At 37.8% G+C, this 24,377-nt stretch overlaps 1 protein-coding gene across 6 annotated transcripts in view; it reads right to left on the reverse strand.

Moving 5' to 3' along the window:
• The window catches only part of ARHGAP10 (Rho GTPase activating protein 10), a 345,584-nt gene that overhangs the window by 106,931 nt on the left and 214,276 nt on the right, over window positions 1-24,377 (reverse strand). For all 6 annotated transcript variants that reach the window (XM_078366438.1, XM_054252873.2, XM_035294477.3 and 3 more), the window contains 2 exons: window positions 13,858-13,932; window positions 7,061-7,148 (listed from right to left, as the gene is read on the reverse strand). In XM_078366438.1, coding sequence (XP_078222564.1) covers window positions 7,061-7,148; window positions 13,858-13,932 — 163 coding nt within the window. The remainder of the gene's footprint in view (window positions 1-7,060; window positions 7,149-13,857; window positions 13,933-24,377) is intronic.

Below are 24,377 nucleotides of genomic sequence, written 5' to 3' on the forward strand. Positions count from 1 at the left end.
GAGGTGGAGGTTGCAGTGAGCCGAGATCGTGCCATTGCACTCCAGCCTGGGTAACAAGAGCGAAACCCTGTCTCAAAAAAAAAAAAAAAAAAAAGAATCTTGCCAGTTAGAAGACTCTAGGGCCAGATGATGTCACTGAATGAATTCTACCAATTAAGAAAGAAAAACTACTAATTCTATACAAATTCTTCCAGAAAATAGAAGAGGGAATAATTTAATTCATTCTGTGAGTTAAGCCTTATCCTAATATCAAAGTTACATTATGAGAAAACTAAAGACCAGTATCACTCATGAACACAGACTGCAACTTTTCTAAATAAGTTACTAAATCAAATGCCACAAGATAAATGAAAGAATAATATATCACAAGTTGAGTTAATCACAGGAATACAACACTAGCTTAGTATCTAAAAACAAAAAAAAATCTATCTACTTCACCAAACAAAAAGAAAACCATATGATCATCTCAACAGACAATTTAGGAGAAATAACAGCCTCTCCCACAAAACGGTACTAGAACAACTGGATATCCCTATGCAAAAATGAACTTGAATTCATACCTCATATCTTATGTAAAAATTAACTCAAAACGGATCATAGAACTAAGTGTAAAACCCAAAACTACAGAACTTATATAAGAAAACCTTTGTGACCTTGAATAAGTACAAACATTTCTTAATATAGCATCAAAAGCCAGTCCATCAAAAGAAAAATTAATGAACTAGACTTCATCAAAATTGAAACTTCTCTTTGAAAGACACAATTGAGAGAATGAAAAGACAAATCACAGAGTGAAAAAATATTTGCAAAGCAGGTATCTAAGAAATGAATTGTATTCAAAACATATTTTCTAACTTTTAAAACAATATGACAATCTAAGTTTTTAAAAATTGGGCAAAAGGTATGTATAGACACTTTACTCAAGAAAATATATCAATGGAAAATAAGCACATGGAAAAAGAGTTCAACATTACTGGTCATTAGGAAAGTACAAACTAAAAGCACAATAAAATACTACCACATACCTATTAGGATGGTTAAACTGAAAAAGATTAACCATCTTAAGAGTTGGCAAGAATGTAAAGAAGTCGAAGTTTTGTACATTGTTGGTGAGGATGTAAAGAACATAACGTCAACTTTGGAAGAAAGTCTATCAGTTTCCCAAAAAGTTAAGCATACACCTACCACATGCTCTAAATATTCCACTCCTGGGATTTATCCAAGAGAAATGAAATCCTATGTCCACTCAAATATATGTATACAAATGTTTTTAGCAGCTTTATGTGCAATAGCCAAAAGTTACAAACAAGTTAAATATCCTTCAGCAGATGAACTGATTATTTAAAATGCTGGTATATCTATAAAATGGTCCATTAGTTAGCATGGAATGAACTCCTGCTATATACTGGAACATAGGTGAATCTAATTATCCTAAGTAAAATAATACAGATTTCAATTATATACTGTATAATTCTTTATATGAAATTACAGGAAATGCAAATTAACATATGACAGAAAGCATGTTGATGGTTACCAGTGGATGAGGCTACTTTGGTGGGATGTGAGAGAGAGATTTCAAATGGTTGGAGGAAACTTTTTGCGTAGGGTCGCTACCTTGATTATTGTGATAGTTTCAAAGGTGTACATATATCAAACTTATAAAAATGTACACTAAAAATATATGCAGCTTATTGTATGTCAACTATGTTTCAATAAAGCTGTCTAAAAAACAAGTAAAAATAGGCCAAGCATGGTAGCTCACACCTGTAAACCCAGTGCTTTGGGAGGCCAAGGCAGGAGGATCGCTTGAGGCCTGGAGTTCAAGACTAGCCTAGTCAATGAAGTGAGACCCTGTCTCTACTTTTTTTTTTTTTAATGTTTTGAAAGGAAAATTGAAAAATAAAAGAAAACATGTTTAGGTACACATATTCCTTACATACAATTTACAATGGTATGATATATACATACAGACACATAAAGACAACCATAAGCTAAAATTTAATGCATGAGTGAAAAAGTCCTGCTCTTATTTCCTCTCCTTCTCCTCTACGTTCCCATTTCAAGAAGAAAATGAAAAAAAAAAAAAATCAACTATACCACAGCCTAAATAAGGAGAAAGAAGGGCCAATCAGAAGTAAACCTACAGGGGGATCATTTCAAAATACAAACAAGCAGGAAGTAACAAAGAAGAAAAATGGTTATCTAGCAGAGAAGGAAAGTTAAAGGGTGCTGAAAAGAAAAGCGGGGTTGGGGAAAATGACAACACTTAGAAAAACCACAGAGGGTCAGGGGCAGTGCTCATGCCTGTAATCCCAGCACTTTGGGAGGCCCAGGCAGGCAAATCACTGAGGTCAGGAGTTCAAGACCAGCCTGACCAACGTGGAGAAACCCGTCTCTACTAAAACGACAAAATTAGCCTGGCACGGTGATGTGCGCCTGTAATCCCAGCTACTTGGGGGACTGAGGCAGGAGAACTGCTTGAACCCAGGAGGTGGAGGTTGCAGTGAGCCCAGATTGCGCCATTGCACTCCAGCCTGGGCAACAAGATCGGAACTCCATCTCAAAAATAAAGAAAGAAAGAAAAGAAAAACCACAGAGAAGATTTATTTTCCAGTAAAAATGCATTTGTATCTGAATATCTTCTACACATTACTTACATCACTGCCATATGTCTAGCTAGGCAATGCAGCATAAAAAATAAATATTGTTAACATTAGGGAAGCAGTCATACAAATGACAAGTTTCCCATACAAAATGTATTCTGCTGAGTCAGTGCAACTCTCAGCCTCCCACTGACATGTTTTTGAGCCACCTCTCTTTGCCACCCATTGGGATCTGTTGGGCGATATAAATTATAATATTTACCTAAGCTGGCATTTCCTTCCCAAAATGTCCCATTGCAATTTTCAGGCTTAAAAGAAAGTTTCCTCCAGGTAAAATCATTTGACTAGAAACATCACAAAACCACTCATTTGTCCCCTCACAATGGAAAACTGCTGTAACGAACACGTTGTTAGAAATCAAAATAATTGTCTGTATAGATAAGAAATCATTCAGAGGGCTGGTATTCAGCTCTCTAAAATACTACAAGTAAAAAAATTAAAAATTGCCTCAAGTCAGAGGAAAAGGGAGATACCATGCATTGGTCCACTGTACATATTTTTCCTTCTCCAAGACCATGAAGGACCTGCTTCTTGTTTTAGTTTGGTGCTTTGGGGGTTTGGCTGTTTTCCTCCCTCCACCTCCAACATCCCATCCAATAAGACAGCTGGGTTATTTGCAGTGAGAAGAATTCAAGGGCAAGAGCTTTTTTGGGTGAGAAAAGCTATATTCAGCTTCACACCATGGTGCCATGAGTGACAGAGCTGGGGCTCCAACCCTGGCAGGCAGGCTGACTCCAGACCTCCTGCTCTTGACCATCACACTCTATTACCTCTCATGCAGAAAGAAATACACTTGCTTGGGCCAGAACCCTGTTGCCAAAATGGAGGTAGATAAAAACTCAGTTTTCTCCCATCTGATGCATCACCAAAATTAAAAAAAAAAAAAAAAGGTGTCAATTAAATCCTAATTACTACATTTTTCATTGCTAAAAATAACACAGGGGAAAAGAACAGCAACCCAACTTTCAAATCTCCCAAGGCATCTGCCATCTTATGAAAATTCACTTTATCACATTCAGGCAGAATGTGTATTTTGTTAGAAGTTACATAATAACAGCATCGCATAATGTCATTCTGTAGGCAATGTTTGTTTAAAAGTGGAATTCCATAGGATGAAGCAAGGTAATGAAAGAAAAAGGCAGAAAAAACAATATAAGAACAGGGGCAAGAGGGAACTAGCTTCTGAGAGTATCAAGAACCAAAAAGAAATCCTATGTACTAAATAAGAGCCTCCAGTTTATTAACAAATTCCTCCCACACAGCAAGAGAAAAGAACCATATGGAACAGAGGAAAAAAGCATGTGATTTATTGCCAAAAAGGTGGATTTTCACCCTTAGTTTTCCAGCAATAACTGAGTCATCTTAGTCAATCCCTTTACCTGTACTAGATACGAGTCTACTAAACAGTAAAATGGATTTCAAGCTAAGTCCCAGAGTGACAGTACTTCTTCTGGCCAAGTTAACATGTGCAATTCATTATATGTTTATATCTCTTACCTACTTCCTTCATCTACCTAATACAGGTTTCTCAATCTCAGCATTATTGACATTTTGAATCAAATAATTCTTTCAGTGGGAGGCTGGGCTGTCCTATGTACTACAGGATGTCAGAAGCCACCAGATGCCAGGAGCACAGCAAACCAGCAATGATGAAAATCAATAATGCCTCCAAACATGGCCAAATATCCCACTGAGGACAAAATCTTCCTAAATTGAAAACCACTGCTCTAATTTCTCAGCAACAGGTACAGCTCCAAGTTACTGGGGATACTGCAGTGAATAGGACTTAAATGATACCTATCTTGGGGAAATTTACATTCTTATCCTAGAGTTGGGAGTAACGAGATTCATTTTAACCATGATCCTCACCTAAGCCACAATTAGTCACTATCAGTGGCAATACCAATATAAGTATACACCCCTTTATCAATTAGGAATGACAACAATGCACATAATAGTTTAAGAAAAAACAGTAGAGGCCGGGAACGGGGGGCTCACACCTGCAATGCCAGCACTTTGGAAGGCCGAGGCAGGCAGATCACCTAAGGTCAGGAGTTGAAAACCAGCCTAGCCAACATGGTAAAAACCCATTTCTACTAAAAATATAAAAATTAGGCGAGGTGGCAGGCACCTGTAATCCCAGCTGCTTGAGAGGCTGAGGCAGGAGAATCGCTTGAACCTGACAGGCAGAGGCTACAGTGAGCCAAGATTGTGCCATTGCACTCCAGCCTGAGGGACAAGAGGGAGATGTTGTCCCCAAAAAAAGAGAAAAAATTTAGAACAGTGGCTGAAAACATCTTCTTTACATAAAGTACTTGAAATAGGTAATACGTACCTATTACCCACTGATAAATTGTATATCATTAAAAGGTAGAACAACCAGACAACCCGGGCTACCCAATGGGGTACAACATAAAGAATACAGCACCAAGACAATATATTCTTGAAATAAATAAAATAAAACTTAACCTGAGTCTAACAAAGCCTATTTGAAAACTCTTTATCTACAGGACAGAGGATGGCTACAGAAACATGTTAAAGGCTATCATGAAGATATAATCAAAAATGACCCAAGATCATGAACAAATAAAAGCCAGTGGCGGAGAAAGGGAGTAACTATACAGATTAAAAGAACCTTAAAACCTATCAACCAAGTGAAATGCTGGCACAGTTTAAATCCTTCAAGATTTAAACCAAATATAAAAACACTTTTTTGAAAACAGTTGGTAAAAATTGAACATGGACTGAATGTTGGATATTAATTTGTTGTGTATAATAATATTTTGATTGACTTTTTTAAAATGTCTTTTTGAGATAAATACTCAAGTATTTATGGGTACAGTTATATAATGCTTTAGAAAATCTTTAAAAAGTGGCAGGTAGGAAGATTAATGAGCTAAGAAGGATGAAATGTTGATAACTCAAGAAGCAGGATAACAGAGCCATGAGGGTTCATTACACCAATCTCTCTGGTCTTATGTATCTGAAATTTTTCATAATTTTTAAAAAATACAAAATACGTCATGTAAGTTGATTCGAATGTATCCACTGGAACCCAAATAACTTTTACCTGAAAAACAAACCTATGTATGTTAAAAAGAACTGGTCCTGAGGCCAGGCACGGTGGCTCACAACTGTAATCCCAGCACTTTGGGAGACCAAGGGAGGCAGATCACTTAAGGTCAGGAGTTCAAGACCAGCCTGGCCAATATGGTGAAACCCATCTCCACTAAAAATACAAAAGTTAGCCAGGTGTGGTGGCGCAAGCCTGTAATTCCAGCTACTCGGGAGGCTGAGGCATGAGAATCGCTTGAACCTGAGAGGCGGAGGTTGCAGTGAGTCAAGATCGTGTCACTACACTCCAGCCTGGGTGACAGAGAGAGACACCGTCTCAAAAAAAATAGGCCACTTGTTTGCCATGGAAAATCTAAGTCCCCAATAGAACCACAGCATATAAGAATTACAGTGTGACCTTTTTTCATTCTTTTCTTTCTGTTTTTACTGTCTAGATATTTGCTCTTCATCTAACCCTGAGCTTATCATTAAATTCTTTTTAATAAAAAAAGGACAGTGACTCTTAAAAAATGCTGCCCTCTTCTAATGCTAGTCCTAAATATTTTCTATTATAAATAGAAAACAAGTTTATCTTAAAACCTCACCAGCTGGCGTGGTGGCTCAAGCCTGTAATCCCAGCACTTTGGGAGGCCGAGGCGGGTGGATCACAAGGTCAAGAGATCTCGAGGCCATCCTGGTCAACATGGTGAAACCTCGTCTCTACTAAAAATACAAAAAATTATCTGGGCATGGTGGCATGTGCCTGTAATCCCAGCTACTCGGAAGGCTGAGGCAGGAGAATTGCCTGAACCCAGGAGGTGGAAGTTGCGGTGAGCCGAGATCGCGCCATTGCACTCCAGCCTGGGTAACAAGAACAAAGCTCCGTCTCAAAAAAAAAAAAACAACCTCACCAAGTAAACTTCTTTTCAAAGAGTTTGGATTTATATGTTGTTGAAAGCCTTTAAGTTTAAACCATCTAAACTTTTAAAAAATCATTTCAGCATAAAATATAAAGATAAAATGAATTCAATAAATAGCCTTCATTCAATTAGCAGCCTCAACAAGTTGTTTCATAATGTTTAATTCCTAAAATGTACATCTACAAGAACCCCCTATTTCAAAACCCAAGTCTAATCAATTTCTGTTCTGCTGCGATTTTCTTAATTACTGATGTTTACCCACTACTTACCTTTCTTTCTGGGACACTGAGACACCTGCTAAATTCTCGCTTTTTAAAATAAGCCTTAATTTAACTACTGATACTTATGTACACAACTGGCATCTGTTTTATGTTACAGATCCAAATCGTCCATTCTTCTTTCTCATTACTGAGAGTAGTTTACCTCAAATACTGTTTCAGGGCACTTGTTATCGTCTTCACTTCCCAATCTGCAGAATTCTCCAGGTCTACCTCATTGCATGTTTTTACATCTAGTGAGCAAGCAAACAAGAAAAAAATAATTAAAACCCTGAACATCAAAGGTCCTCTTGTCTAGCTCACAAAGCTTCCATTTTTAAATGAGCAAACCACAATCCTGCAGTTTCCTTAAAAAAACATTTTATACAATTTCTCTAAAATACTATAAGCTATGTTCTATGACTAGACACTTCAGGAAATCTGTCGTACAGATCAAAGCAAAAAATAAGAGATGAGCTGGGAGTAAGGAAGAATTAGACATAGTATTTCAACATCCACAACTTCAATTCATGTACAGCTATCATCATCATCATCATCGTTAACAGTATCACTCAGGAGCCTTGGCTTACAGCAAGTGGCACTTTCAGCTGTATGCATATGGTTTTTTTAGGTGGCATCATTGCTCTCACACTGCGTACTGATAGAGGCAGGAGACAACCAAATGCCTAGGCAAGTAAGGTGGGGTCCCCAGAGAACCTCCAACGCACCCAGGTCATTGTGCACAGAAGGCTTGCCTAAACATGCCCACAGTGAATATTTCCATTGTTAAACACACGCTTAGTAAGGGAACTAAATCAACGTGGAGTGGTTTAGATTAAGGGCCGCATGCGCACTGGGGGAACAGGGTGGAACTACCGGGAATTTGCACTTTATGCAAGGAAGGAGCCAATGTGTGGCAGCCTCACATTCAATCTGTGAGCAGGGAGCCGGCTGGTGGGACTCCTTTCTTTGCTGAGAGCTCCCCTTTATTTAAGTAAGTTCCACTCTCCTCACCCTTCACTATGTCCACATGCCCAATTTTTCCTGGTGGTGACACAAAAACCTGGATATAGCTGAACAAAGGAGCAAAAAATCCTGCATCATTATGACACAGAAAACCAAGAGTGGCACCATGAATGGCACAATGCCAATATCAGAATGGCAACAAACTTGTGGGTAAAAGGGTGATGAACTTGGTCTCAGATTTTCAGGATTTCTGTTCGTTAGATTATGTTTCTGAAATTAATATACGATCAATCAAAACAAAAATGATAACGTGGAGATTTAAGTTATTTACAAGTAATCTTTCACATGAACACTGTGTAATATATACACTCATCTGGGAAATATTTATTGGAAGCCTCTGTGTCACACTCCTGATATACATTCTAACTTAAACTAGTTTTAAGTTTATCCAAATAGCGTGTAATGATATGTTTCTTACAAACATCCTTTGACATGGTTAGTAAGTCAGTTAATAGGGTTGCTCCCTTATAAAGTAAAAGAAAAAAGTTAAATTTAAAATGGCTAGAAAGTTCAAAAGAAAAGGTATGTGACACCAAGGGAAAAAAAAAGGACATGGGAGAGTTAGTAAATTGCAGAAAGGAAAGTGTCAATCCTGGTAGAAATAAAATGAAAGGATGGCAGGAAAGGCAAACACCCTGAGGAGTATGGTGGCATCTTTGACTCCTGCAACTCTGGGCTGGTACACTCAGCTGTGGCATGGCAGCAGGGAGGAGTGCAGCATGGGTATCACAAAACTGGGCTTAAATGCCTGTAACAACGTGGCGCAGCCATACCACCACAAGTGAGTTCCAAACCAATCTGAACTTCAGAACTTCATCTGTACAGCAGAGATAATGTAAATGCTCTCACCGAACTATTGAGAGCATCAAAGCAAATAAAGAATGTATACACAATTCCATAAATAATTAAATGTAGCAGGTTATTACCACTGCTGAGTCACTAAAAAGTATAAGCAAGCAGTGATAGTACCTTCCCAAAGGGAGGAAACAGGAAATGGGTTATGACGAATGATATTGAGCCATCAATATCAATTTGCCTAGTTTTCTACACGCCCACTATGCAAAAGAGAAATAAAGAGATTCATGGAAAAGACTTTCTCCCGCACTCCATGATGATGTCTTAACTAAGACCCAAAAAAAACCTAGTTGTTTCAGGGTTTTTTTCCTCCCTTATACTGTGTTTCTCTTCATCAAGAAGGAAACATCTTGTTAGCATTTCCTTTTTAAAAGCACTAAAAAGAAAAACCTGTCAAAATGGGACCACCACATTAAGTCATGCATGCCACTTAAAAAGTTTTAGGCTTGGGATGATGAAGGATGGATGACAACTCAATGTTGGTCCGAAACTTTCTGAAGATAAAATAAAACGGGAAGTGATGGTTATTTCACAGCCATAGCATCATACATGAGGTCAATTACTCAAAGGTCTGAAGACTTTTAAAGCACTTCAACATTTCTTGATTACAGCAACTGACGGCAATATGCAATAAACTACAACAATGGCAATTGACACTGATTACATTTTGATCAGTTCCTACAATTCAGAACTCATTTGTTACTGAGCTTGTCAGACAAGCCACAGATACATTCAAGAAATCAAATTAAGCACCCTGATTAAAGGTGCAATCCTTTATAAATAGGACTAAATAATTCTGTTCTAAAGGCTTTGCCAACCAATTACTTCAGTAACTGAATATTCTCTCTCATTAAATCAATTATTTAAATCTCATTTTAACATACAAGTAGGATAACATTTTCAATCAACTTGCTATCCGAAAAATCACCCTTTTAAAGTCAAGATGCTTCTAAGTGAAATCTTTTATTTCCAGCTTTCTACCAAATTATGATTCTGTATTTTGAGAATCATATTCCTTCTATGGAAAAATAAGCCATCATTCTAAATTCATGGAATAAAAAGCAGCTGTCACATCAGAAGCAAATGACTACACAGTGTCTATGTTACTAATTCTCTCTTAAATTTTCAATGTTTTCAAATAGCTCAATCATCCGTAGCAGTCCTTTACAATCAGTGGATGCACTGGGACTAGGCAGAATTTAATGCTTATTTGGAATTCAAACGTGAAAATACATTTGGAGGTTCATTCAGAATATATGTTCTACCATAAGAAAGACAAAAAAATTTGCTTCCTTTCTGACCAAGGAAGGACACTTCACAGATTTGTTAAAAATCTAAACTAACAAGCACAGATAAAAAAGCTGATTTTTTTTAATTTGGGTGAATGTTTCAAACTTACATAACCACTGGTCATTTTTTTGAAACTGAAAATCTGCAGTCCAACCTAAATGCAAAGTGCAATTTTATGCAGCTTCTAGCACCCTACTCAACACTGACTTAGGTCCAATTTTAAAGTACTTGAAAAAGCACAGTGAATGGATGAATTTTGAAAATATGTTTTATAATCAAAAGATCAGTTTTTTTTCAGCTGCATTACTTCACTTTTCCCCCAATCTATGAGACAGAACTGTCCTACAAAGTAAACACGGTAATGTTTTTCAAGTAAAACTCTTTTCAATTGTTTTTATTTCTTGTTTTCTATGGTTTTGTGTGCAAATGAAATCATCCAGCCCTTCTTGCAAATCAGGTTTAGAATTAACCCCTGAACTCACCAGACCACACAAGCTACTACCACATTTTCTCATAACTTTCTCTTCCTCTGCTCTGATGCTGTAAACTAAAGTAGGGAAGAAGGAAGAATGCATAACAATTCTACCTCCTATCAGTTCTAATCTACCATGAACTACTGTAATTGATATTTTACATTCTCACTCCGTTTACTAAAAAATCACGACTCACCCAAAGACAACTCATCTGATACTTCTCCCTGCTTTTTCCAACTGTTCTAAGTTTCTGCTTTACCAAAAAAATAACAACTTCTACCACACTCTGTGAACCCTGTCTTAGAGCCTGCAAAGGGGAAGAAAAAGGCAGGTGTCTGTTCACATGGGCATGTTCTTTTGGAAACTTAAGAAGCTTGGTCCAGGGAAAGGCTCAGAGGCTGCTGGAAATCCAGGTGACAGTTGCTTTAGGTTCCCAGAAGCGAAGACAACTAAGAATGCCCTCTCATCACCAGGTGGAGGAAGGCAGCTGCCTGGTCCTTTACCTGGCCTGGAGAAGAATAACTACCTCTCTATTTAGACAATTTTCTATCATCAATGCCATTGCTAGTTCATGCCAGCTGGGAGACAGGGGAGAAGGAAAGAAGGGGGAGAGAAGAAAGAGGATAAGGAGGGAAGAAAGGAGCAGGAGGAAGGAGGAAAGAGAGAAGTATGATAATAGAAAAAATATATATTTTCTTCTATTTTAATATTAAATGTGAAGGAAAAAAACACACCCAAATAAAGTGACAAGTGAAAAAACATGCAAGAGATTAAGCATATACCCTTTCTTTAGAAATCATCATAAACTTTTACATGAGCATTTAAAGAAGACTTAAAACACTTTAACAAACTATACAAAGTATTCTGTGTAAAAATGGCAATAATTAAAAACTCTACAGTAAATAATTAGCTCTCAAGAACTATAGAGAATCAGGTAAATGGCAGCTCTCCTCAAAAAATAGTACATGGCCTGAAACTCTTTCTCAAATACTTAACAATTAAATTATTTTCCATTTCTACAAAGAAAAATACATTACAAAATGTACTTTGAAAAAAATTCAAATTTGAAATAAACCTATTACCTGCAGGAATAATAATAAACACTAATTGCCTTAAAAAAGCAAAGTTAAAAATGTGGCAGACCCACACAATTTTTTTCTCTTCAGGATATATATGAAACCCTCTAATAATGCAGCAAAATGGGAAAAGTTGGAGAAAAAAATATCCTTAAGATTATGTTGACATGACTATTCAAAATGCTAAAACCCTTTTTTTGGGAGAGGCATTAAATTATTTCCATTTGAACAGTCAATCAGGATAAAAGGAAAGGAAAAAGGAAATGTTAAATTGATTAGGAAATAGCAAGTAAATTTATTTTGTCAAGGGTTAAGGTTTGCATTGGTAGCATAAGGTAAGAAGAAAATAGTATTAATGCTAATGAAAAGCCAAAGTTTTTGACTGACAATCTTAACTTCATACTAGGGATTATTTATAGACTACTCAAAACAAATGTGTATTGTGTAGCACTCTTAAATGAATGGCTTCATCAGGAGGTAACAAGTCAGTATCTTTGTTTCACATCAATTCTCTAACTTTCCTCTGTTTGCAGAATGATATTACTAAAAACATAAGCATTTCCCTTGCCAGCATTATGTATGAGGTTGTGTCACACTATGTCCTGGGCTTCTCTACTCTCAAGCTCATGAAAAGTAAAAATAGTTTTCCAGGTCATGAATTTTTGAGGGTTTAGATATTTAAAAACACCTTGTAAGTTAAGGACTGGCTTGGGACATTTCCCATGAGCAAAAGAAACTACCACCCTGAGTTGAGCAATGCTGTACATGTAGAGTTTTATGAGAATTATGAACAAATTTTGAGGCAGCTTAACACTTCAAGGTGACCACAGAAAAACCCTTGTTCAAACTTTCCTTGAACAAAAAGATAATAAAAATAATGCCAGGTCCTTAGGACCAATTTACCACCAAAATGTGCCTTTCAGTCCAAATTCCCCATTCTGATATCAAAATACTCTTCCAGTTCTAATCATCATAACATCATCTTGGAAATGAAAGAAGTGTTTCTAATTTTAAAATTAAGTAAAAGCAGATGCTGTAGTCCTGTTAAATTCTCCCAGCTGCTACTGAACCACTGGCAACCTGAGTCTATTTAATTTGGAGACCACTAATGGTAGAAAGGAAAATCTGACTGCCAAAATTGCACACCCAAGTTAAACCAGAGAGGCAGAAAATGAAAATAGCTTATGGAAGAGAATGTATTCTAATAAGGCTCTCCAACTGATGATGGGCAATTTCTCCTGTGGTTAATCGCTTACAAAAGATTGTTGCTTATTAAATCCTTAATTCAAATACAGCCAAACAAGCAATCCTATCCATAACATGTCAGTTGATTTTATTAATCTTGGCTCATGCTTTCTAAAAATGAGTCTTTGCTATAATGCTTTAAGATGGAGACAGGTTTCAATGCATTCACAGCACACCTGAGGGCATTTGTTAATATTGATTAAAGTAAGATATCAAATAAATTAATATGTAGCAAGATCATAAATGACAGACTGGTTTGATACGCAGGCCCTCTAGCCTGATGAGTTATTATCACTCCTCAAGAGGCAGCTTGTTTTGGGGTGGGGGAGAAGTGGAATGTCTTACAGGTGGCAATGAACTGACAGCAGTGTATAATGTAAAAGCGCTTTGTCATTCACATAATGTCTGGGGTAATGAAATGAATTCACTTTCTGGCTTCCTCTAGTCTGTGATGCCAAAGAACACTGTGTTATCAGCACAGATGGAGCATGCATGGTTCTGGAGGAGAGCCTGGTGTGAACTACAAACAAGCCACTGTGAATACCAATGAATCCCTGAGAATCAGACCCTTGCAGTCAAATTACAGTTTTGGAAGCTCCATAAAAATAAGCGAGTCCCAGTGGTCTTGTCCAACCAAATGTACTGTCACAATTCTGGACAGGCTATTTGGAAGCCACACAAATCATAGAGGCCTGACTGCCACTTCCCTGTGAGAAGCAAGCACAGGAAGGCAATCAACCGGGGGGTGGGAGGGAGGGGCGGGGGGGGGGGGGGCATTCTTTTTTTCTCTCATTTCTTAATCAGAGATAATAGATCATCTATGCTGATGCAAATACTAATCTACTTCTGTGGGTCAACTGTCTCTGCCCAGCAGAAGACTCTCGTAGACAGAAGATAGTATCTAGTAGTATTCTGTATATTACTATGAAATATGAATCTGTGAAGTCAATGAACATACACAAGTAACACATGGAAAAATGATTAGAAAAGAGGCATACCCATCAACATACTCAGAAGTCTCTGGACCTTTGAACTCACCCCCACAACTCTGTACAATCCTTGGTCATTTATACCTATGGAAGAAACAAACTATTAGCAAAATACAAGACTATCATATTTTAAAAGCCATCATCAAACAGTTGCATTCAGAATCTTTGCTAACAAACATTAGCAAAATTCCTGTTAATTATAAAAATAACCTTTGAAAAAAGCAAGTGTTTAACAACTTGTTTTACTACCTTTGTATCTGTGAGTCGTGGTTAATAATAATCTCAGCAAACAATGTTCCATGTAGACAAAATGAAATGCCTCGATGTTAATAAGTATCATGGATACACTGAAATGAGTAACAATGCCATTTGCAAAGATGCACTAAAACTTTTATGTTTATTGTGTTTACCTATTTACATTTTTCTTGAAAAGTTTTAGCCTTTTAAAAATATGGTGATGATTAGTACATAAAAAGAAATCATTGGATGATTCTTGAAAACCATGGAAATTCATGCAAAACTGAAGCAAAACTGTAATTTTTTTCAAGTTGTTATATGCCCTGTCCAATGAAGAGCTCTGAAACTGCAAATCAGTATCACCACAAAGTATACTGCAAGATGAACCAAATCAGTGCATCCTCTCTTTCTACAGAGATCTGAAACCAAATTGTCCCTGAGCACAAGAGACATAGAAAAGCAAGAAAATGTACTGTCAAACCTAACTTGGTATGCCAAACAAATATCCTTATCATTTGGATTCTGATCTGGACAAATCAATGATGAAAGGACATTTTTGATGCAATTAGCAAACTCTGAGTGGCATTAAGAGTATGTAAGAAAATCTTCATTTGTATAAAGTTGCATCCAGAAAGGGGTGAAAGTAATCTTACATTTGCTTTAAGAGGGAAAAAGGGATAGATCAAACAACTGTAGCAAAATCTTGATAATTCCTGAATCCAGATGAGAAGAATATGGAAGTTCATTGTACCAATCTCTTTCTTTCTTTATGCTTGAAAATTTTCATAATAATGACTTTCAAAAAATGTGGCTCATACTTACTTCTCAAATGAGTTGCAGCTTTCTGGCTGTGTTTATTTTCTCCACTAGAAATGTTAAAACTAACAGGAACACAACTGGCTGACAGGCAGACGATGCCTCTAATCTCCAAAGTTTCCAAAACAAAATAACACAACAAAAGGCCACAGAATTTGCCCAGGAGAATTTACTTTTTTTTTCACCACCCTGCTTGAAGTGATAAAAAGAATACTAGTCAGAGTCTCAAGAATTGGATTCAAGTCACCATTCAGTCACTCATGAGGAAGACAGGAAACCTCTCCAAGTCTCCATGCTGTATCTGAGATCAAGGACTGCATCCTCTACCCTATTTTATGCCAGGAGGGAAATGAGAGAATACTAACACATGTCCTATAGATTATAACTCACAGTGCACACACAAAAACATTGATTATTCCTTGCCAAGTTTTTTCCCCCTTTTTCTCCTCTTTGCTTTTTTTAAATGATAGTTACATATACTACTGTTTTTAAGTTCAGGGGTACATGCGCAGGTTTGTTACATAGGGCAAGTTACCTGTGTGGTGGCATTTGTTATACAGATTATTTCATCACCCAAGTACTAAGCCTAGTACCCATTTTTCCTGATCCCCTCCCTACACTCTCTCATAGGCCCCAGTGTGTGTTGTTCTCCTCTATGTATCCATGAATTCTCATCATTTAGCACCCAGTTGTAAGTGAGAACATGTAGTGTTTGGTTTTCTATTCCTGCATTATTTTGCTAAGGATAATGACCTCCAGTTCCATCCATGTCCTGACAAAGGACACGATCTCATTCCTTTTTAGGGCTGCATAGTGTTCCATAGTATATTATGTACTTTTTTTTTTTTTTTTTTTGAGACATAATTTCACTCTTGTTGCCCAGGTTGGAGTGCAATGGAGCAATCTCGGCTCACTGCAACATCTGCCTCCCAGGTTCAAGCAATTCTCCTGCCTCAGGCTCCCAAGTGGCTGGGATTACAGGCATGCACCACCACACCCAGCTAATTTTGTATTTTTAGTAGAGATGGGGTTTCACCATGTTGGTCAGGCTGGTCTCAAATTCCTGACCTCAGGTGATCCACCCGCCTCAGCCTCCTAAACTGCTGGGATTACAGGCATGAGCCACCACACCTGGCCCCACATTTCCTTTATCCAGTCTGTCACTGATGGGCATTTAGGTTGATTCCATGCCTTTGCTATTGTTGAGTAGGGCTGCAATGAATATATATGTGGCATGTGTGTATAATAGGATGATTTATATTACTGGGTATATACCCAAAGGAATATAAAGCCTCTTTTTTATTCCTTACTTATGTTTTAAGTTTTGTAAATGTCCTATTTTTCTTTCTGTTATAGGCTGAATAGCATCCCCCCAAATTCATCTGTGGACATCCTAATCCTCAGAACTTCCAAATGTGACTGTATTTAGAAATAAGGTCTTTAAAATAAGTAATTAAGTTAAAATGAGGCACCAGGGTCGGGGCAAATCCACCGTAACTGGAGGCCCAGTAAGAAGAGATGAGGACACAGACATGTACAGAGGGAGACCATGAAAAGACACAGGGAGAAGACAGCCATCCCCATGACAGAGAGAGGCCTCAGAAGAAATCAACCCACTGATAGCTTAATATTGGATTTCTAGCCCCCAAAACTGAGAGAAAATTAATTTCTATTGTTTATTCAGCAGTCCCCAACCTTTTTGGCACCAGGGCCGTTTCATGGAAGACAATTTTTCCACTGACTGGGGTAGTGGGATGGCTTCAGGATGGTTCAAGCACATTACATTTATTATTAGATTCTCATAAAGAGCATGCAACCTAGATCGCTCACATGTACAGTTCACAATAGGGCTTGCACTCCTATGACAATCAAATGTCGCCACTGATCTGACAGGAGGCCGAGCTCAGGCTGTAAGGCTCACCCCCTGCTCACCTCCTGCTGTGTGGCCTGCTTCCTAACAGGGCACTCTCTGGGGGTTGGGGACCCCTGGTTTAAGTAACCCAGCCCTCGACACTTTATTATGGCAGCCCAAGCAAACTAATACACTTAATGTCTCTCAATTATCTCATTAGAGCTTAGAGAACCAGAAGGGCAAAGGCTAGCCCTTAGTCTACCTAAGTCTACTCAGAATGCTAAGAAGTCACAGCAGCAGAGACAAACCTTCCTGAGGGGGAGCGCTCAGTGACTACGAGGAGGAGAAGGAGGCTGCACAGCCCTGCCAGGAGTTGGAAAAAAAGAAAAGGAAGTTGCCAAGAAACACAAAAGTCAGAGACCTTTTGAGTCTGATACAGGAGAAAAGACTGAGCTTCATTCCTTCCTTCTTTTTGGAAGCCAGAAGGGCATGTCCAGAAAGTTTAAAATAACAGAGGGTTTCAATACCACTCTATTTAAGAAACCTAAAGAAGTTTGACCTAGAAGCCAAGAAAGCAAATCATACTCTGCCTTCAAACAAACATGCCTCTGTGAAAAGGACCTGAATTATATGGAGAGATGAAATAAGAATGTCACTTCGGCACTAATAATCACTCTGTGCTGGTAATTACTATCAGATAATTGATCAAGTTCAAATTCATCAACCTGAGAGAAGTAGAGTTAATTGCTAATGCATAATGAGAGGTGCAAGGGGGAATTAAAGCTACTCAACACAGTTTTTACATTTTCAAATGAAATTTAAATAAATCTGTACAAAAGCAGCTTGGAAATAGCACATAAAATACATACACTCAAGTCCTATTGGATTTTCTATTTCTTGCTACACTGTTCTCAAAGGCTCTGAACTAAAGGAGAGCTGGAACACACTTTATAACTATGAACACATATATGTTCATATAAAAGACATCAAATACATTTTAAGGATAGAGACCAACCAATATGCCAAGGCATATCAGTGAGTTTATCACATCCTTTCCAGCTGTTTTCCAAATTTCCCTGTCAGCCAAAGGGATCACTATTTCTGATCAACAAGTGCTAGAATTTTGAAATCATCTTTGACTTCTTAGCTGTCACTTTCCAAATACAACAAGTCAATGTCCACTCTTCCTTCAAACTTCAGACTCATTTCTGCCTCTCCAACACAGTCTTGAATTTCATGCACACACATTTATTATGGAATCCCTAAAAAGAAACACACAACTACAATCCATTCTGAACATTTCTTTTTCTATCTATTTTCAAACCACTTTTTTTATTTCTTTTTTTTCTTTCTGAGATGGAGTTTCACTCTTGTTGCCCAGGCTGGAGTGCAATGGTGCGATCTTGGCTCACCGCAACCTCCGCCTCCCAGGTTCAAGCAATTCTCCTGCCTCAGCCTCCCAAGTAGCTGGGACTACAGGCACATGCAACCACACCTGGCTAACTTTTTTCTGTATTTTTAGAAGAGATGTGGTTTCGCCATGTTGGCAAGACTGGTCTCAAACTCCTGAACTCAGGTGATCCACCTGCTTCGACCTCCCAAAGTGCTGGGATTAAGGTGTGAGCCACCGTGCCTGGCCTCAAACCACTTTTATTATCTAACGTCTCCTGGATCCCCACTTAAGAGCAAGCATTTAGATCCAGCCTATATCCACTAGCTTTACCAAGTATGTAATGCACACAGATGCACATGTCCATGATGGGCCTCACCTCAACTTCCTACAGGGACTGCAATGTATTCACCTTAATCACAACAGACAGCTTGACCATCACCCACAAAAAACCAAGTTCATTCCATCCTCTGTGGCTATATTCAGGCTGAAGTCTCCTCAGCAGAAATGCTCTTCCCTTCTCTTCACAGATTTATTCAATGGTCATATATTCATCAGATATGTGCCAGGCGCTATTCTGGTTGCCCAAGATTCAACAGTGAGTAAAATTCCCATCTAAACCTTCAAAACCAGATAAAAATCCCCTTTCGACACCAGCCCACAGTGATATATCCATCTTCTAAAGATAATTCATAAGTAATTCCTTTTACTACTTGAGTACATTTAAAATTTTTTAAGACAGGGTTTCATTCTGTCACCCGGGGTGAAATACAGTGGTGTGGTAATAGTTCACTGCAGCCTTGACCTCCTGTGATCAAGCAATCCTCCCATGTCAGCCTCTTGAGTGGCTGTGACTATAAGCACATGCTACCACATTTGGCCAAATTTTTTATTTTTTGTAGAGAGGGGGTCTCACTATGTTGCCCGGGCTAGTCTCAAACTCCTGGCTCAATTGGTCCTACTGCCTCAGCACATCCCAAAGTACTGGGATTACAGGCAAGAGCCACTGCACCCACCAGGTCACATCTTAAAACAAGTCCACAATCTTAGCCACAATTCCCAAAATCAAAAGTGTTAATGGATAGAGGAGTGGCATCATCAAGATGGTGGCGTAGAAAGTAACCTGTTCATCCATCTGTATGACAGCTTGTAAAAAAGAAAAAAATAAAGTAACCTGCTCATATCCTCATACAACAATAAGAATCCTGCGTCCATCCACCATCAAAGTTTCTCTGAGAGCATCTCAGGATTCAGGTAAAGTTTGTGAAACCCTGGTCGATCCCAAGACCTGGGAGGGTCACTTTGAGAGTGCAGACCAACGTCCAGGTGGCTGACGTGCCAGGCTTGCTCCTAGGTCCAAGGGACTTAGCCACAGCCCTGTTTGGCCTTGGGCCTGCAGCTGAAACTATCTGCCAAGGGGTCCAAAGGGAATCTTGCACACTGGTGCTTTGACAGAAAGGTTTGTCTGCATACTAACAGTGGTCTCAGCAGTGAACCTGAGACTTGCCCAATGGCTTGGCTCCAGTCCCCCTCACCCAAGGTCCCAGCTCAGAGCTGTTTGCACAGGGACACAAAGGGAGACTCACTCACGTCTCATAGCTGGGAGTCTGACCCTTCTGGATGGGCTTGCAAACCTCTGCCCCAGAGCAGATCCCAAGGGGACCCAGCCTCATTTCTCACCGCTCCCACTGCAATCAGGTAACAACCTTGTGTTGCAACTACTAGGAGGCATACACTTAAAGAGACTGGTTCTCCAGCCTCTGCCCCACAGCAGATCTCAAGAGGGCCTCATCTCAACTCCAGCTCATTCTGCTATAGTCAGAAACTCATCCCACCCACACAGAGACCTGCTGGGAGACACACCCATCTGGGCCACTGCAACAGTCTTCTGAACTCAGGTCTCTGGCCTGTATTCCCTAAGAGCCCGACTACCTTCTTTAGGTCTTCCTCAGGTCCATCTAGGGCAGAAGGACACATCAATTTCTGAGTCCTAAAGAGACTGGTGGCAAGCCTGGGCTTAGGGCATCCTTTAGTGCTGAGACAGCTGCAGTGGTCACAGGCCTAAGAAACCCAAGAGTCGGTCTGCTTAGAATCCCTGGAAAGCCCTCTGAAGAACAGGCACAAAGCCAGACTGAGAAGATGAATATAAATAGCTAATCCTGCAACATGCAGCCATTGTCACACATCTACAAGCATCAAGAGCATTCAGGAACTGGCACAGTGGCGAGTGCCTGTTATCCCAGCTATTTGGGAGTCTGAAAAAGAAGGATGTTTGCGGACAGGAATTCCAGGCTATAATGTGCTATGACTGTACCTGTGAATAGTCTCTGCACTCCATCCTAGGCAACATAGCAAGACCTTGTCCCTAAGAAATAAACAGTTTTAAAAGGACATTCAGGGAAATATGATCTCACCTAAAAGGCAATAAAAGGCATCAGAGACCAACCCTAAAGTGATGAAGATGTGCAATCTCTCAGACAAAGAATTCAAAAAAGCTGAGCTTCCTTCTCAAGAAACTTCAAGAAAAGACAGAGAATCAATTCAGAAATTTATAGGGGAAATTTAACAGACAGATTAAATAATTTTTAAAAATAAAAAAAAAATCCTGGAGCTGAAAAAGTATAAATGCATGACCTGAAATCAGGTTATTTAAGTATTTTTTCCACTCAGAGTGAATGTTTGTATTTCACATGTTAAAAGTAATTTCCAAACCAAACCTTTCTGGAGATGTAATACTCTATTCAGTATATGTCCCATATTACCTTTTTTAGTTTTTTCTGTTTTTTATTTCCAACTTTTAAGTTTAGGGGGTATATATATAGGATGTGCAGGCTTGTTAAATAGGTAAATGTGTGCCATAGTGGTTTGCTGCACAGATCATCCCATCACCCAGGTATTAAGCCCAGCATCCATTAGCTATTCTTCCTGATCCTCTCCCTCCTCCCATCCCCATGCCCTCCAACAGGCCCCAGTGTGTGTCGTTCCCCCATGTGTCCACGTGTTCTTGTCATTTAGCTCCCACTTATAAAGTGAGAACATTAGGTATCTGGTTTTCTGTTCCTGCATTATTATGCTATATATAATTATATATAGCAAAAATATATATAATTATATTATATAATATATATTTTTATATCTATATATATTTTTACATATAAAATATATTTTATATATTATATATATTTTATATTAAATATATATAAAATAAATACAATATATTATGTATTATATTTTATTGTATATTTATATATTTGTATATATTTATATATATTTATAAATTCATTATATATTTATATATATTTGTAAATTCATATATTTATATATTATATATGATATAAATTATATAATATACAATATTCCATAGTGTATATTTTATATATTATATAAATATAATATATATTATAGTATATTATATTTCATAGTGTATCACATTTTCTTTATCCAGTCTATCATTAATGGGCATTTGGGTTGATTCCATGTCTTTGCTATTGTGAAGAATATTGCAATGAACATATGCATGCATGTGTCTTCATAATAAAGCACTGTACATTCCTTTGGGTATGTATATGCCTAGTAATGGAATTGCTGGGTCAATTGGTATTTCTGCCTCTAGGTCCTTAAGGAATCACCACACTGTCTTCCATAATGGCTGAACTAATTCACACTCCCCCTCGACAGTGTAAAAGCACTCCGTTTTCTCCACAATCTTGCCAGCATCTGTTGTTTTTTGACTTTTCAATAATAGCCATTCTGACTGGCATAAAATGGTATCTCATTGTGGTTTTGACGTGCATTTCTCTAATGAGTAGTGATGTTGAATTTTTTTTCATATAAGTTTGTTGGTGACATGCATGTCTTCTTTTGAGAAGTGTCTTCATGTCTTTGCCCACTTTTCAACGGGGTTGTTATTCTCTCATAAATTTAAGTTCCTTGTAGATTCTGGATATTACACCTTTGTCAGATGGACAGATTGCAAAAATTTTCTCTCATTCCGTAGGTTGTCTGTTTACTCTGGTGTTTCTTTTGCCATGCAGAAGCTCTTTAATAAGATCCCATTTGTTAATTTTTGCTTTTGTTGCAATTGCTTTTGCAATCTCCATCATGAAATCTTTGACTATGCCTTTAGGTCTATTACCTTTTTTAATTAAAAAAAAGTCTAAATTCCAAAACACACCAGACTTTTCAGATGAAGAATCAACCTGTATCCCACGTTCTCTCCAAATACATAGAGATATTACTTTGGAAAGATACTAGGTCAACCTTAGTTTTTGCTTTTAATAGCTTTTATGGTGCCTTGCATAGAATAGTTGGGCACAGAATAGGCATAGCTAGGTTGATTTGAATTGAAATTAATATGGAACCATAGATACAGACTTGGGTCAAAATGGACATCACAATTCAGAACTAAAAAATTAAAGTTAAAAAATCCAAATTACAGTGATTTTTTTGGGATATAAAAGCTCAGTGATAAAACTGATATCACTATTTTCTAACTTTTAACAAAAATCTGTAACCTGGTCAATGTGTTTACAGGCCTAAAGATTTTTTTTTCTCTTAATAAATGAGACTGAGATTGGTTCTGATAGTTAGCAAAGAAAAGGTAAGCTTATCTCCATATAGTGATGACAGCTGTCCCTGGGCAAAATGGCTAAGGTAAAATCGAATGTGTCTGACTTCCTCCCATCTGTCTCCTCCAATCCCCCACAACACTGTCATAGAGCACTACTCACATCACCCACATCTTCCTTGAGGAGAGGGTCAAAAAGTGGTAAGCAGTCAAGTTTCATCATCGTCTCTGCTCAGCTGTTTCCCTCTCAAACCCAAATGGTGTTACCAGAGCCAGAGACCAGTCAGCTCCAGAAAACACCTACATGGAACTACTGAGCACTAGCGGGTATCCACGGGTCCCCGTAGTTGGGCTAGAGAAATAAGATGTTCTGGGATAGTTTAAAAAATTAGATGCAAAAGGAAAATAAATCTTAAGAGGGCTGATAAATGCAGATAAACAAGAGAGGTGGAGATAAAGGCCAGAGCGGCTACAACTAGCACATAAATGATAAATTTGAGAACAAGTGGCACTAGAATAAAGAAAGCAGAAGAGAAAAGACCGGTAAGTTTTAAAAATAGAAATGGTAAACAGGGAGAAGAATACAAAATGAAAGGGACAAAAACTTGGAAAAATGAGAAGATAGGCTAGAAATTACATAACATTTAACTTCCTGTTAATTTCACAAGAGTAATTGAGAACTTATATTTTAGGCAGTGAGGTGGAATCAAGTGAAGACACACAGTAAAATTAAAGAGTCAGTTAAAATTAAAAGAGTAACTTGAAACTAAATAGATTAAGAAGTTCTTTCTTATCTTTTTGGCTTCAGGAGCAGTTTTTATATCTGATAGCTCTACATTCTTAATACCTCACCTTGTCCTTAGCCTATGGTATACAAATGAACTGAAAAACAAGTGAACAATTAATATACCAATGATTAATCAATAAAGGGAATACAGAAATAAAATACAAGACAGAAAAAGATATAATGACAAAGGAGAAAGGCTCAAAGTGAAAGATAAACACTTTTGAGGGTAACAGACATGAAATGATTAAAAGAATTTTGTAGCTGTATGATTCTATAGAAATACATTCCCAAATTCCATTGTTCTATAAACTAACATTAAGCTCTCATCTAGTAACCAGCAGACTGCCTGGCATGGAATGAGATACTTCAGCAATATTTGTGGAGTGACTGAATCATTTATTTGCTCTTGCATGTGTTGACAACAGGGGTGAAAGGTCATTAATGTTTCTACTGGCATTCACATGTGTATGCACAAATACAAATATAGGTTTGCATATTCCTCTAGCACTGCAAAGACAGATTCCCTATGGGTTCTACAATGAACAAACATATGCTTTTATGCCCATAAAAAATATCAATCAATATTTTAGATGCCTTATATGTATATATTTTTATATAATTACAAATAGTAGCTAATCTCAAAAGATTCTTGAAAATGAAAGAAAAACACACTCTTCGTGAAATAATTAGAAAAACTTGTGAGGAAATACTTAGCAATCTGGCTAAGAATGATGTATTATGAAGGTAATATAAAGAAAAGCAATGAAGAGACTCATGAATACTGTTTCAGATCACAGGTGGATTACTAATGCGTTCCTATATATTTGTAACTAATCCTCAGTAAGCACTAATGCTTAAATATCTGTGTAAGTATAGTAAA

The sequence above is a fragment of the Callithrix jacchus genome, chromosome 3 (genome assembly GCF_049354715.1).
Source record: "Callithrix jacchus isolate 240 chromosome 3, calJac240_pri, whole genome shotgun sequence".
Classification (NCBI taxonomy): Eukaryota; Metazoa; Chordata; class Mammalia; order Primates; family Cebidae; genus Callithrix; species Callithrix jacchus.